General features: G+C 42.7%; 1 protein-coding gene across 2 annotated transcripts in view; it reads right to left on the bottom strand.

Annotated features, from left to right (window-relative positions):
• Window positions 1–14,805, bottom strand: part of ARID5B (AT-rich interaction domain 5B) — a 188,961-nt gene extending 174,156 nt beyond the window's left edge. The window contains exons 1-2 of one of the 2 annotated variants that reach the window (XM_070470711.1): window positions 14,392–14,805; window positions 13,707–13,961 (exon numbers count right to left, since the gene is read on the bottom strand). In XM_070470711.1, coding sequence (XP_070326812.1) covers window positions 13,707–13,961; window positions 14,392–14,412 — 276 coding nt within the window. In that variant the 5' untranslated portion in view covers window positions 14,413–14,805. The remainder of the gene's footprint in view (window positions 1–13,706; window positions 13,962–14,391) is intronic. The other variant, XM_020897782.2, reaches the window with a different exon arrangement.
• Between the last annotated feature and the right edge of the window lie 232 nt (window positions 14,806–15,037).

Raw genomic sequence — 15,037 nt, 5'->3', positions numbered from 1 at the left:
GACAGAATTGCCAACTATAACTACACAAAAATATGGCTTTTGCTTCTCTTGAAAAATGAAAAAATGTGGCAACATCAAATGACACTGCTGCCCCGCAGTGATGGGCAGGACCTGAGGAGCAACGTACAAACAAGTCACTGCTCCCTGGTTATTCCAAGCATCACATCGTCCCCCAGCCTTGGCTCCACCACGGCTTCCTGGCCGGGCCCACACCTGTGCCTCTGCTCCGGGTCCTCCTCTCCCCTCATCAGGTAAGGTGGGTTTTGAACAAGACCTTGAAAGATGGATACAGAGGTTGTGCTATTTTATTACTTCACGGGGAAAAACCTCAGCAGATTTTATACCCCCTTTCTGGTTCGGCCCCGTTTCTTCGGCTTGTTAGCAGGACACCACGAGGGTTTTGCCTTCTGTGTTCTGGAATCAAGACAGCTCAAGCTCCCATTTAGTCTCTATCATTTACCTGATGAATGAATTTAGAAATCTGGATGGCCTAGCCTCTCGGGTTGCCCTCTTGCGAAATGAAATGACTACCTCATAGTATTATGGTTACACGAAAAGTCCAAGTGAAGTTGTCAGCACTAGTTTCACTACCTTTATTAAGACCATTTTAGTACAGATACCTAGAGTCTGTCATAAACAGTGAAGAAATAGAAAAACAAATATCATACATTAACTCATACAAATGGAATCTAGAAAAATGGTATACATATACTTGTTTGCAGGGCAGGAATAGAGACGCAAACAGAGTGGACATGCGACACGGGAGGAGGAGGAAAAGGTGAGACAGACAGACTAGTGTTGACATATATAATGACCACGTGTAAAAGAGATAGCTGGTCGGAACCTGCAGTATAGCATGGGGAGCTCAGCTCGGTGCTCTGGGATGACCTGGGGGGTGGCATGGGGTGGTGTGGGATGGAGATTCAAGAGGGAGGCCATATATATGCGCGCGCACACACACACACACACACCCACACACACACACACACATAGCTGATTCACTCTGCTGTGCAGCAGAAACCAACAGCATTGTAAAGCAATTATATTTCCATAAAAAAAAAGAAGCCACTTAACACTTGAAACTAACACAACACTGTAAATAAACCATACTCCCAATAAAATTAAAAAAAAAAAAAAGAAGCCAATAAAATAATTTTAGACCAGAGGTCAGGCAAATGTTTTCTGTAAAGGGCCAGACAGTAAATATGTTAGGCTCTGTGCATATGTTCCAACTACCCAACTCCTCCAGGATAGTGTGAAAGCTGCCAGAGACAATTTGTAAACAAGTGGCTGTGGCTGTGTGCCAATAAAACTTTATTGACAAAACAGGCAGCAGGTCAGATTTGGCCCATAAGCCTTAGTGGGCCTGTAAGCCCCATTTTCTACTTGTCCACAGCCATTCTGCTGATGTAAATCAGCTCCGAAGATGCTATGAGGGGGTTAATGGGATCTAGACTAGTAGCCCTCTTCAATGGGTGTCAGTGGACAATGTCTAACCTGTTGACTAGATTCACCAAGATTAGATTCAGCTCAGAAATCATGCCAAAAGGAGAATGCTCCCACCTCTACATCCTACCAAGAAACCTCATACCAATCTTCACCAGAATCTCTCTAGCCCTGAGTCAAAATGCCTCCACAGATCTTCCAAGTAAGAACAGGCACCTGTCATAGTTACCTGTATTTTGCCTTCACCAGGCTAACCGGGCCACAAAATCAGTTGTTTATTTAGGATTGTTTGATTAGCTGTGCCTGTACTCCCCACCCAACAAGAAACCCCAGGACGGCAGGAGCTGCCTGGCTTCCTACCAGTCTCTCCAGGAAACAGCACACAGACGCCACTCTGGAGGGAGAGGCTGGGCCTCCTCGCCTGTGAAACTGCAGAGGTGCCTGGCGCCTCGCGTGGGCTTGTGGGAGCCGGTGAGATGCCTTAGTGCATAGGTGTGTGGTAATACCATCAAATTAATGCATGTACCAGTCAACAGCCTATCTGATCGCTTAGTACTGAGACAGCAGGATAGAAGCTTTTAAGAACCATATGCTGAATAAATTAATAAAAGACCAAAAGAAACTCTTCATAAAGGCTCAGACAAAGTGTAAGTCAGTATATAATGAAAATCCTGATTTTAATTCTCAATCTATTCTAAACAGGGGATCAGAAAAATCCCCTGGTGGAATTCAGAACCAAGTGTTTTCAATTCTGCCTGAGTCTTACCTATATGTGGCTTTGGGTAAGTTACTCAAGACCTCTTTTGGACCAAGCTGCCTCATCCATAAAGTATGGAAATATCACAATACTATCAACCTTGGAGAATTTCTTTGATAATTAAATGAGTGTTTGTTTATATGTTAATATATGTGTAATGCCTGACACGTTATAGATACCCAATAGTCAAAAACATCGTAACTTCATTGAGAACACTGTGGGTGAAACTTTTGCAAATGGTTTTGGAAAAGAGCAAGTTAGGACACTTTCTTTGGGTTGTGCATCTGAAAGAAGGAGGTGTGAATGTGGTTCCAAGATGACAATGTATGGAGATGGGGTTTCTCTGTTCTGGATAAATCAATCAGGCTGCCTTTTCCTTCTTCCTATGGGACAGTGAGTAACATGAAAACATAAATCTTTATCTGGGCATCAGTCACTGTGTTCACTGTTATATCCCAGTGCAGGGAACCTGCACATAGTAGGCTTGCAATAATCATTTCTGAATTAAAGAAATTATCCATGAATATCAGATGGTGGCAGAAATGCCAATTCCGTTTATCACCAAGAGTGCCATCTTAGCAAAGCTTTCCTTGAGACAATATTAATATCCCTATCAGAGGGCCCACCTGGCTCCAGGAAAAAAATTGGAAATGAGGGTAATAAAGGTAAGGTCCAGAGGGGACCCTGAATATCAAGCCTGGTTTCCGTGTAATCACTCACACTTTGGTAAGTATATCATCATTAGAATAAAAGCCACACCCTTCATCAGTGATTTCATAAAAGTGATGTCCCACAGAGCCACCGCTAAGGCCTACTGGTGTAAGCCTGCTTGTGCAGGACAGGGCACTGGGATATCCCATCTGAGCACACCCATGGGAAACACTTGCCTGCTTTCCTCAGACTGTCGCCTCAAGAGAGCAGTCCTTTCCCGAAGCAGCAGGCCACTGTACCTGAGGGACTGGGTTCTGGTTCTACCCGTCACTCACTGGCTCTGAGCACATCCCCACGATTGTTCTGAGCCTCAGTCTCTTCATCTATTACATAAAGGGGGCTTGACTTGAATAGCCTGTGAGTCTGTTAAAACATCCAAGGCTCATTAGACAGGAGCCTTTTCCTTATACAGCCATGGCAAGACTTCGTGGTCATCTTAATAACAATGCCAAGAGCTTTCCGGCCAGTCCTGCCTACACCACACACATCTGGACAGATGGCAGAGGGACCAGCTGCACCCATGGACAGGCCAACGTTCCATCCAGGAAAAGATCGCAGGACATCACCACAACCAACTCTGCATCAGACTCCTTCACCACAGGTCAATGGCCCTCATTCCAGAGTACGTTTCCAATCAGAATGCTGCCAAAGTTGGGTTGTCACAGAAGAAAAACAACTAAACCTGGGCCTTCATTAAGGAAAGTCTGCCATGCTGGGATAAGTCGCTTCAGCCATGTCTGACTCTTTGCGACCCTACAGATTGTAGCCCACCAGCCTACAGGCTCCTACAGGTTATCATGCCCTCCTCCAGAAGATCTTCCTGACAAAGGGATCAAACCCACATCTCTTAAGTCTCCTGTGTTGGCAGTGGGTTCATTACCACTAGCGCCATCTGGTAAGCCCCAAGGAAAGTCTGAGGACACGGTAATAAGTGAGAACATTTTTATTCTTTGGTACAGTATCTTGCTACTTTGCCTTTTTTCCCCGATGGTACTCAGAGCTGAGCTCAAACTAGGTGATGGCAAGCAAAGCTTGGACTAAAGGGAAAACCAAAATGATTTCCATTTCTGATGTTCCACGAGGAATGTGGAGCAGCCTAGCAACAAGTAACTTGGTCTCTTATCTCTGTAGTGTTCATGGCTTCTCTTGTGGGAATAAAACGCACACAAACACACAACACCATATATACATACCTGTATATATACATACACACACTTTATTAGGCACACACATTGTTGAGCTTCCCACATGGCTTACTGGTGAAGAATCTGCCTGCCAAACAGGAGACACAGGTTCAATCCCTAGGTGGAGAAGATCCCCCGGAGAAGGAAATGGGAACCCACTCCAGTATTCTTGCCTGGAAAATTCTAAGGACAGATGAGCCTGGTGGGCTACAGTCCATGGGGTCACAAAAGATTTGGACAGGACTTAGCAACTAAACAACAACAAATACATATTTTTTAACATATTCCTTAAGAAGAACACAAAAAAATAGCAAGATTAAATTATTTCCACTTAGTTCTTTGTCTCTAGTTATACTGTATTCTTTTGTGCTGGTAAAACAACATGTGCTTTAATTAGCAAATATCTGTAAATAATTTACTTGCTTTTCAAATCCAACAGAACAATGGGGTCGGTTTTCACATACATTTACCCAGCACGCATGCTGGGTCTTAAGCCAGCTCTCCCATTGTTCAATAACTACATCAAGCTGTCCAACCCTTGCTGCCCTCAGTGGTGCAGGGGTTGGGGGGTGGGGGCTAGAAGCAAAAGTCTCAGAAGCCACTTGCCATTTTGCAAGACCTCAGAAGGCAAGCACATAGTGCTGTCCAGCCCAAGCTACAACAAACTCCTATGATCTCCAACCCTGGAGCCTTCTGCAAGGGAAGTGAAAGTGTGCCAGGGCTAAGGGCATTGGAGTCACGGCTGCTAGATGCAGGCATTCTGCTGCCCTCTGCCCCACGACAGCGTGAGCCCCAAAGCGTAAGACACGACGTATGAGGTCCATGAAATCACAAACCTCATCTAGGCTCTTTAGGGTTAAAACTGGGCGCCGTGTGTGCAGTGCAAAGAAAGATGTTAAATCAAATGAGAATGACTGCTCTAGGACTGGAGGCACTATTATTTTGAATAAGATTGAAAAGGCCAGAAAAAGCAATTCAAAAACATTTCAATTATGTATTTCCCAGAACTACATCTTTGAGCAACTAATGCAAATGTTACCACCACAATAAAACTTCTTCCCACATAAAAGCATATAAAACAGGTTGAACAGCATATACTTTATATATCATATGCATATTTTTGACTATTAATAAAAAATTCAAAATCTATGTATGCTTTACTCTCCTAAGCAATACAGTAATTATGATTAAGGGACAGGCAGCACAAAAAGAGCCAATTTATCTTACTCGTGCTCAGGAATACTATTGTGTAACTAAGCAACTAAAGACAAAATATGGTCTAATTAATTCACTCCTATGCTTATTTAAAAGACACAATTAGAACATTTTTATTTTCCAGCCTGCACAGTAGCTCAACATGCTTGAGGGTGTAGAAAGCAAAGCCTATTATTCTCAAAGACAAGAGTTTAATGTTTAGTGCCACTGATCAGGCTTGGAACTCAACTCTGGGGAGGAGGGGTGTACATCATAGTCAGGGTGTGCTCAAATCATGAGAAAGGAAAGGCAGTGGGGTTGGGGGTGGAGGGACATTTATGGGGCCACTAAATTGACCAGTGGTTTCTACCCCCACTTTTTGTCTCTGCACACGGATGGAGATGAGACCCTGAATCATGATGGTCATGTGCACAAGGACACTCACTACTGCGAGTCAATTTTATACAGCCACCAAGATTCTACAGGAAATTCATGCAATTAAAACACACATCCTGGTCTGTGTGATAAATGTCAAATATCCATCTCTAATGCAGCTAACAGTGCATCTGATTTTAAAAGCAGAATTAATTTACGCAAGTATATACTACAGACTGATGCCATTAGCATGTTCTAAAGCACCCTTTCAATAATCACATGTTTGAAATGTGTCATCCAAATGGACATTCACAGTCCAGGATGTTAGCCACACTCTTTGAAGGCCCAAGCCTGGACCAAGTTCTAACCTCCAGGAAGCCAGCAAAGATCATGGTAACACTAAAAAAAGCCAAGCCATCCTCACGCAAGGGCACGGGAGCAGATTTTTCAAGAAATGCAGGAATCCATGACCACATTTCTGAGAGGCCAATGAATCCTTAAGCCAACAATCAATAAATTTATTTTAAATTTATTTAAAAGCCAAGCCAACGGGTAATCACTAGCTACAATATTATTCTGAGTGGAAGATGGCAAATATCCAACCACCCTGGCTATAAAAAAATGACAAGCAAATGCATTTGATTCCAGTGATTATATCCTGGATATTGGTTAAAACTAGACTTTGATAAATGAGCCTGAGTCCTGTAAAACTAGATGCCACTATGAACAACGGTATGCTTTATTAATAATTAATAACAAAGTATTTACATGTAAGGACTCATGTACTTCATAAAAATAGCATTTCCTTAGTATGTACCTGATACTCAATGTCAAGAGAGGTTTTAATTGCTTACAATTTTTATTTGTCATCGGAAATACGGCCTCATCAAGACCATCGATCTGAGAAACATGCTAGTTTGCAGGAACTGCCAACCAACACTCAGGTAAGAAGTGACTTCTCTTCCCTCAAGTTTTATCTTTTCACAGTTTGCCATCCAAAGCCTGACTTAAAAAAATAATCTTTGCTTATCTTTTAATAAAATTGCTTTTGGCCACCCCACATGGCTTTTGGGATTCTAGTTCCCTAACCATGGATTGAACCAGGCCCTTGGCAGTAAAAACAAGGAAACCAAACCACTGGACCACCAGGGAACTTCCCCAAAGTCCTGACTTTTTATGGACTGATAGCTGAAGACTGAAAAAGTGCTCAAAGAGGTGGGAGATGCTGACTCTCGCCTGATCATTCAGTCCCATATAGTCACTAATTTCTTTGGTGAGTTCTCCTAAAAAGAAACTTTTTGCACTTCTTCACACCTTATGGTGCAAAATGATAATAGATTTTAGAAGAGAAAGAAGTGTGAGGTGGGCTGCTGGAGCTGGGCCACAGGTGAATGACCTTCTGTAAGAAAGAAAGAACTTGGGCCAAGCTTAAAGAGAGCAGGTTGTGGGGAAGACGGCATTTTAATTATGTCATTCAGTCCTTCAATAGATACTTGACAAAAGCACTGAATACTGTGCAGAGACCCAGAGATGAGCAAGGCACAACCTTCCACCCCTAATAACAGCACTGTGGTGGGAGCAGGGATGATGGAGTGATGAGCACAGAAAAAGAATACAGATACCACAGATGGCACGTGAAGCACGATGTGCAAACTACATGGGCGGTTAATACTAACCACTGGACTCTAAGCCCCCTGACGGCAGAGGTGCCGTCTGTCTTGTTCACTGCTGTGTCCAGGGGCCTAGAACAGGCTCTGGCACAAAGTAGGTGCTCTATAAGTATGCATGGATTGAATGAACCTCAAAGGTGAAGGCAATACTTCCTAATTTCCAGAAAGATAATGAAAACTACAAATAGTGACTTCAGTTCATCTCCACTCAACTAAGGGACACAGAATCTGACAGCTTTTCTGTGACCAGTATCTGTCTATGGGAACAGACTGAGAGATTTTTGAGGGTTGGGCTATTCTCCATTATCTCTCTACCTGGTTGTCAAGCACCTAGTAGGTCTTCAGTCAACGTGTGAGAAGATTAATACATTCGTTTTTCAAAAACATGTAGACAGTGAGCTTTCTTTTCAAAATATATTGCATTTATTGTCAGCACAATTCACTAGTGTGCTATATAACATATTGCTTTTACATTTTTTAAAAACGTGTTGATCTCACCTCTCTATCAAGATTGATAAGCTTCTTAAGAAAAAGAGCTACATCATGAATTGTTCCACATCCATCTCTATACCTAGCAAAGCACTGAGCACATGGTTAGCACTCAACAAGTAGCCTTTATTAACTCAGGATAGATGAATCCAACATTGGCTGGAATTAGGATCTTAACCACACAAAATAAAACTTAGTGTACATTTTACTGATTCTCAAATTTTAACATCTGAGGCTCAAAGCTGAAACAGAATTTTGTATATATGAATGTTTTTGACATATTAAAGTATTCCTTCTATTACTGGATCTTGCTCCAAAGCCAAGTAAGAAAGACAAAAAGGTACACAGTCACATTCCTTATTTCAGATCAACTCTATAGGCCAGGGGTCAGCAAGCATTTTCTGTAAAGGGCCAAAGAGTAAATATTTTCCACTGTGTGGGCCATATGGTCACTGTCATAACTATTCAACTCTGACATTATAGCCTGAGAGCAGCTATAAACAATACGTAAACAGTCCGACTATGTTCCAGTAAAACTTTATTTACAAAAGCAGACAGTGGGCCAGGTTTGGCCTTCAGGCCTTAGTTTGCTGATGCCTGTCACAGTCCAGTAAACTCTCTCCGTATAATTCATTGGTTTTCACCCTGGTTCTAAAGGGCCTGCTATGCAAAGTATAAAGATATTCCTCTCTTAGCTTAAGAACAATACTAACAATAAATAATAACTATTATAACAGCGTCCATCATTTGTTTCAGGACTTTTAGTATTACTAATTCTCCTGGCAAGGTAGAAACCTTTAAATCCATTTGACAGAAGAAGAAACTGAGGCTTAGAAAAAGTTAAAGAAATTGACCAAGGCTAGTGATGACACTGAGGTGATCTCAGAAACTTCTAAAAAATCAGCTCATGGAAACAAACCAGAGGCTGAGAGGCCACCCACGGGTGAAGCAAGGACAGTCCGGCACCTGAGTTTCAGAATGTGTCTGTGATACGATCAGGCAATCTAAAAAATCCTGCTGATCCAGTTAACAGCATATTTCAATAATAAAATGTAAATCCTCAAGGAGCCTTTTATAATGGCAACACAGCTAAATTCACCATATGGATGAAAGCCAGCCTGACCTGGGGTGACTTGAATCAGCTATATGTTCTAGTAAACTAACCTATACGTCACCCTCTCATAGAGAAAAGCTTTCTTTAGGAAGGTCCAAGGCAGTGGTCTCAAACTTTAATGAGAACAATAATACTAATATTAATGATAGTAATAATGAGTAAATTATTTTAGCAACTCTACTGTTTCCCACCTTAGTTGTAAGCACTTTATATATATATTAGCTCATTTAATCCTTAAAATAATCCTTGGAAGTGGGCACTCTATTCCCATTTTACAGATGAGAAAACTGAGGCACAGAGTTTAACTTGCCCAAGATCCACACAGAGAGAGCAAGACAATTTAAAATGCAGAATTCTGGATCCCAATTCCAGAGATTCTATATAAATTAATTTCAATAAGGGCTTGGGAATATGCATTAAAAATTTTTTTTAACTAGATAGTTAGGCTGGTGATAGTCAAACCACTGTTAGACACCCTGGCTGCATGCTAGAATCTGTAATGACCAGATATGCTTGATCCTGACTCTCTGACAACACTGGCTTACACATCCACATTCATGTTGCAGGGGACCAGCAAGCCTTGTAGAATCCACCCCATGAAATTCAAGCTCGAAAATCCACCTATTTTAAGAGGTATATTGCCAATAGATCAAGCACTTGGCAAGGTGAAAAGAAATATAATCAGAAGTTACCCAGTAACAGAGCCAATTACCCGCCTACTTTGCCATTTTCCTCCCCTGAAGAGCTGCTGGCTGAATATGGCAATTGCAGGTAATTACCAGACACTTAGCTCCTTGCATATGGCCCTGCTCTTCACTTTCATAACTCAAAACAGTATCATGATGAGGCCCAGAAGACTCCACACAGACCTAAGTTATTGTTTATTTATAAATTAAGAATATCTAAAGACCCCTATAATCATAACTCTTTTCTATTCATTTAATTTATAGTGATAAGGTAATTTTGCCCATAATAATGTCTCAGTATATATAACAATCTCCAGTCAGCCTTACTATTGTTCCCTCCCATTTTACAGCTGACTAAACTGAGGCTCAGAGCATTTAGGACTGTTCAAGGTCAAACAAATAGTAAACTGTAGAATCAACATGTGACTCTGAATGCTTCTCCTTCACACCAGCTGCCAGTACCCTAAGTACGTGCAGGAAGCAGGGATATAAGCAGTCCAGACATTACACTAATTATCTAAACTAGTAATAAATTGTTAATGATTATTAATAATAGTATTAAATGTAACTGTTGCTGTTAATATGCCACTGACTACAATTATCTGAACTTTATAGAATATGAATGATTCTGCTACCTAAATATCTGGTGACCTTTAGCAAAGCTGACTAACTAGTCATAGTTCTAAAATGTACAAGTAACTGCCCACATGTGTATACACTTCTAGAATGTAACATGATGTATTCAAGCTCTAGTTTCAAGACTAGGTTTCAGTGGGAAAAAAATACACCAAACCTAAAATTTAAGAAGGTCTAGATTCTAGCAAGTGACCTCTGACAAACCACATAACGTCTGCAAGCCTGTCTCCAGCTGTAAAATGGACATACAAAGTCCTGCCTTATCTAGCCTCCTACAATTACTGCAAAGATCAATAAGAAAATTTCCCTCCCACGAAAAAAAAAAAAAAAGTATTCTAAAGATCATAGCACACCACACAGGGACGCTATTTCTAACCTCACACAGTGATAATTTTCCTGTTTTTAGAACTGACGTCTTCATATTTCAAGAAATCATAAAAAGACAGAATGGTTCTCTTAAACCAAAAAGCCATACTGAGTCCTGGCTGTCCTCTCGAAATGGATGCTGATGTCAGCTCAATCAAGAAATTATTAACCTCCATTTGGCTACTTTAAATAAACTGCCCTGGCTGATTAAATGTGCTAAACATTTTCTCCAAGTAACAGTGCACATCACCATGAAACCCTCCTCTTCCAGTTATGCACTGCAAATGGCAAACGCATCATTCAAAACTATTTAAAATCAATAATAAAATCATTTCACTGTATATAAACAACTTAATAGAGTTAAGTGAAAACAAAGCAAGGGTCTTAATGAGAGGGCCCTGTTGCCCCCTCTAGGTGCCAGAGGTAAATGCTGGTTTCTGTAGGCTCTCCTCCAGAGAAGACTGCTGTTGCTATTCTGCTAATGAATGACTAACTTAGGCCAGGGGGGAAATGACATCACCAGGGTGGAAAACCGATCTGCATTGGGAAACTTTCTACCTGCTTTACATTTGTCATAATTATTTTGCACAATGTAGCCTGTATTTGCATAATTTTGAGGCGTGTCATTATCTCAATTGAAAATTGTTTTAATATGGCTGAATAATTCACAATGACATCAGCCAAAGTCCTAATGAAATATACAAGTATAATCATACAGCTAATTACCAGCCGTGTTAGCATTAAAAAACAAATCATGCATAATATTAGGCGATGTATACGCAGCTGAGGATTATAAATAGAGCCATCTCCCTCCCCCAAACCCCTAGAGTTTACTTTTAAATAGCAAGATTAATTTTCTCAGGTATGGCTCATACAGCAATGACGAAATGCAAAGATCATTAAAATAGCTCGCTTACATTTCCCCATAAAGAATATTTTTGTAAAAAATTGTGTATTTAAAAATATATCTGTTCACTATCAGCAGTTCTACCAGATGCAATCTTTGCCTAATATTTCTTTTACTCTTAAGTCAGAATTCACTAATTACACAACAGAAATTAAAACTGGACCAAGTGAGGTCAATTCAGGGTCTTTAAAAAATATTCCACTTTCAATTAAAAAAAAAAAAGAGCGTGGCCACAAAATATCCCATAAAACACTGAATAATTTCCTTCTGGGTTTAGTCAGAAGTCTATTAGGCACCAGCTCTTTTCTGGATATTTAATCCTTCCCTTTTCCAGATCACAGGCCATGTTGAAGTAATAAATTTGAAAAGCAAATAATAAGAAATCAGGAGGGGGAGGAGGAGGAAGACAGCTGCGCAGGAAAGTTGGGTCGGGGGAGGGGGCCCGAGCTAGACCTTGGCAGGAGGAAAGAGCTCAACCTGTTGGTAGGTTGCAGGATTTTTCACAGTATTTCCAAACAACACCTTTGTAAAATTGCCGGCAGACGTCGGGAAATGTGAACGTTTAAAACCCTGAGCTGGCGGGGAGGGGGGAGGGCGGAGGGCGGAGGGGCGGGGTGGGGGGGGTGTTCGGGGAGGGGGGAGGAGGGCGGAGGGCAGGAGGGCGGAGGGAGGAGGGAGGAGGGAGGAGGGAGGAGGGAGGGGGGAGGGGGGAGGGGCTTATTTCCGAAGAGGCAGATCGGAGGGCGAACATTTTGACGAACTCCAGTAATTAACCAGCAGAGACCACTGATGGGTAATTCGATTCCCCGGAGAAGGAGTGAACTGGAGATGCCAAAAGTACAATCAACTCCATCAGACCAAGGAATTCTGGAAGGACTGGCAGGCAGCTAAGCTTCGAGCTCCGCTCTGGGATGAGTTAAACGGAGAACCATTCATTTAACAAAAAGATCCTTACACCTACCTCGAAAGCTCGAGAGCCTGGCACAGACAGAGCTAGCTGCCCTCAAAAGTCTGAGTTTGATTACCGTGCTCTCGCTTGGACAACACAAAGCCTTGCCAGGCGGCCGCGCAGTGGGCACAGCCTCCCCAAAATAGTTCCCCCGGTAGGTACCACGGCGCTGAGGTCGGTCAGCTGACGAGGGGAGCCCGCAGAACTGCGGTCACACATGAAATTGACAGAGCCGAAGAGAGGCGGCCGCCCCGGCGCCCGGTGACAGCGGGCTCACCTCGGGCGTCCTCCCAGGAACGCGACGAGCGCCCCCACGGCCGCCCAGAAACGTGCCGGGGAGGCTCGGTTCCTCTCCACCCTCCCCGGGAGCGCCGTCTGGGCACGGAGGACGCCGGACCCGCAGGGCCAGTGGGCGAGCACACACCCCTCTGCATTTCCCTCCCCGGTCCGCGTCCCCCACATCCCCAAAGATCGCGCTGGAAGACGTCCACTTTGCGTGGAGTAATTGAAAAGTAAAACATCAAATGGTCTGTCCGGGGAGAGGGGGTGGGGACGAGAGATAGTTGTTAATGCTTAACGTGTTTGTGCCGGTTACACGACCGCTTTGAAATCCGCCCGGGCAGATCTGCAAGTTATTTGAATGTATTATTCCAGTACCTGTCATTTATCACTTTATTCAACACGTCTTTGCCAACTCAATAGCTTTTGATCTTACTCTGCCTCCATTTCGTAATTTCCGCCCTCTTAAACATATCAAATACTTACTTAAAAAAAAAAAAAAAAAAACCAAAAACGTGAACAATATCGAAACCCACCGAAAGAAATCCACCCATCCCTGACCGAGCCAAACTCGAAGGTAAATTTTCAAAAAGCAAAAAATATAAAAAGCATGTGATGTTCAAGCGGCAGCAGAAAGATCACACACACGCGCGCGCGCACGCACTCACACACACACACACACATCCTTGAACAAAACCCTTCTCGAACAAGTTATTTGATCTTGACTAAAATCAGCAGTTGGATCCTCTTTGTAAAGCTGACAGCCAAACTCTGACAATGGCAAAATACTCGAGCCCCAGCTAGTGGCGCTACCCCTTTAAAAAAGAAGTCGATCTTGCTTGCCTGCAGAAGTGAATACAGTATTTTCAAGCTTGCCCTGTAATAAGCATTACTACGGGAAAAAATAATAAAGAAAGAAGAGAGGGAGATATAAGTTTACCACCTCGCCATGGTCGCTATTTCTGCCCTGGGGAGTGTCTTCTGGGAGGAAATAAAGTTTAGAGCTGGATAAAAGTTGCCGGCTGGTCCTCTCTTCCCACAACAGCTGGAGCTCCGCTATGCAAATCGGATCCTTTGGCGTACATCTTACAAAGAAAAAGTCGCCAAGGGACAAAATTCTTGGTTTGCCTTCAAGGTGGAATTGAAAAGCCTTGTAGAAAATGTAAGGTCCGTGCAAGCCACACGGTGAGCCGACCCACTGCAGGGGAAAAAAAGCACCAAATAAATAATGTAGACATCAGAGCACAAACGTCTATTCCCAGACACATTTACACACAGACATCTACTCTTAATACAGAAGAGCCAACAGATATAAAGCTGGGTGGAAAAATAATAGAGCCCACAAATTTTCTGCCTCCCTTAAAAAAAAAAAAAAAAAACCTCCGGCCCCCCCACCCCCACCCCCCCGCCACCTCTCCCTACCTCTCCATCGGAGGCGGTAAAATTACATTATGTATGTATGATCAGGGATTTTTTAAAACAATAAAAATGATTTGGGGGATGTAGAGGGTAAAAGTTTGGTGAAAAGTTTGTGGGGGGCGTGGGTGGGTGCAGAGGTGTGGGTGAGCCGGGGGGCTGGGGGGTGCCGGGGGGTGCCGGGATCGGAAGAGCGGAGGAGAGCGAAATACCTGGAGTGAGTTGGGCTCCATCTCGACGTTCTGAATTGATTGAACTCAACATTCTCTCCAAACTTGTTGGCTTGAATGGATTGCATCAGGTCCTGGAAGGGAGACACATTCTCTGCCTTCAGCCGGCGTACTGTCTCAATATAAAACTAAGTTCTTGCCTCCCCTTCGGCACTAAAATGATTAAAATTATGTCCTAATATTTCTGTGACGTCTCAATTTTCAGCTCCTGTCAGAACTATGTAGGTTTCCTTCTAAATGTGGGTTGATCAAATTCATAATCGACAGAAAGGCTCCGTCCGATCTCGGCGGGAAGCGGATGGATCAAGGCAAAAACCGGATAGGGAGGTTTGTAAAAATAAATACTACCCTAAAATTGTGTGAAGATGCTATCTCCCTCTTCCCAATCTCCCTTGTCTAGCGATGTCGTTTGATGAAATTTTTGGAGGAGACGAGAGCTAGCGAGCTCCGCTGTGCATCTGACAGGACCTGCTTGTATATGTCTAATATAAAGAACATTTCCTGCAGAGATTCCGGGGCGCTGCTCCTCTTTCTAATGCTCCTTAGCAGATTTGCTGTTATTAGACATGTAGATTTGTTTGATAGTTAAATTACGCTTCCTCACTGCCATGTTTTCGAGAACTAATCT

Source organism: Odocoileus virginianus, chromosome 7 (genome assembly GCF_023699985.2).
Source record: "Odocoileus virginianus isolate 20LAN1187 ecotype Illinois chromosome 7, Ovbor_1.2, whole genome shotgun sequence".
Taxonomy (NCBI): domain Eukaryota; kingdom Metazoa; phylum Chordata; class Mammalia; order Artiodactyla; family Cervidae; genus Odocoileus; species Odocoileus virginianus.
This window is presented reverse-complemented; position numbering and strand designations above follow the sequence as displayed.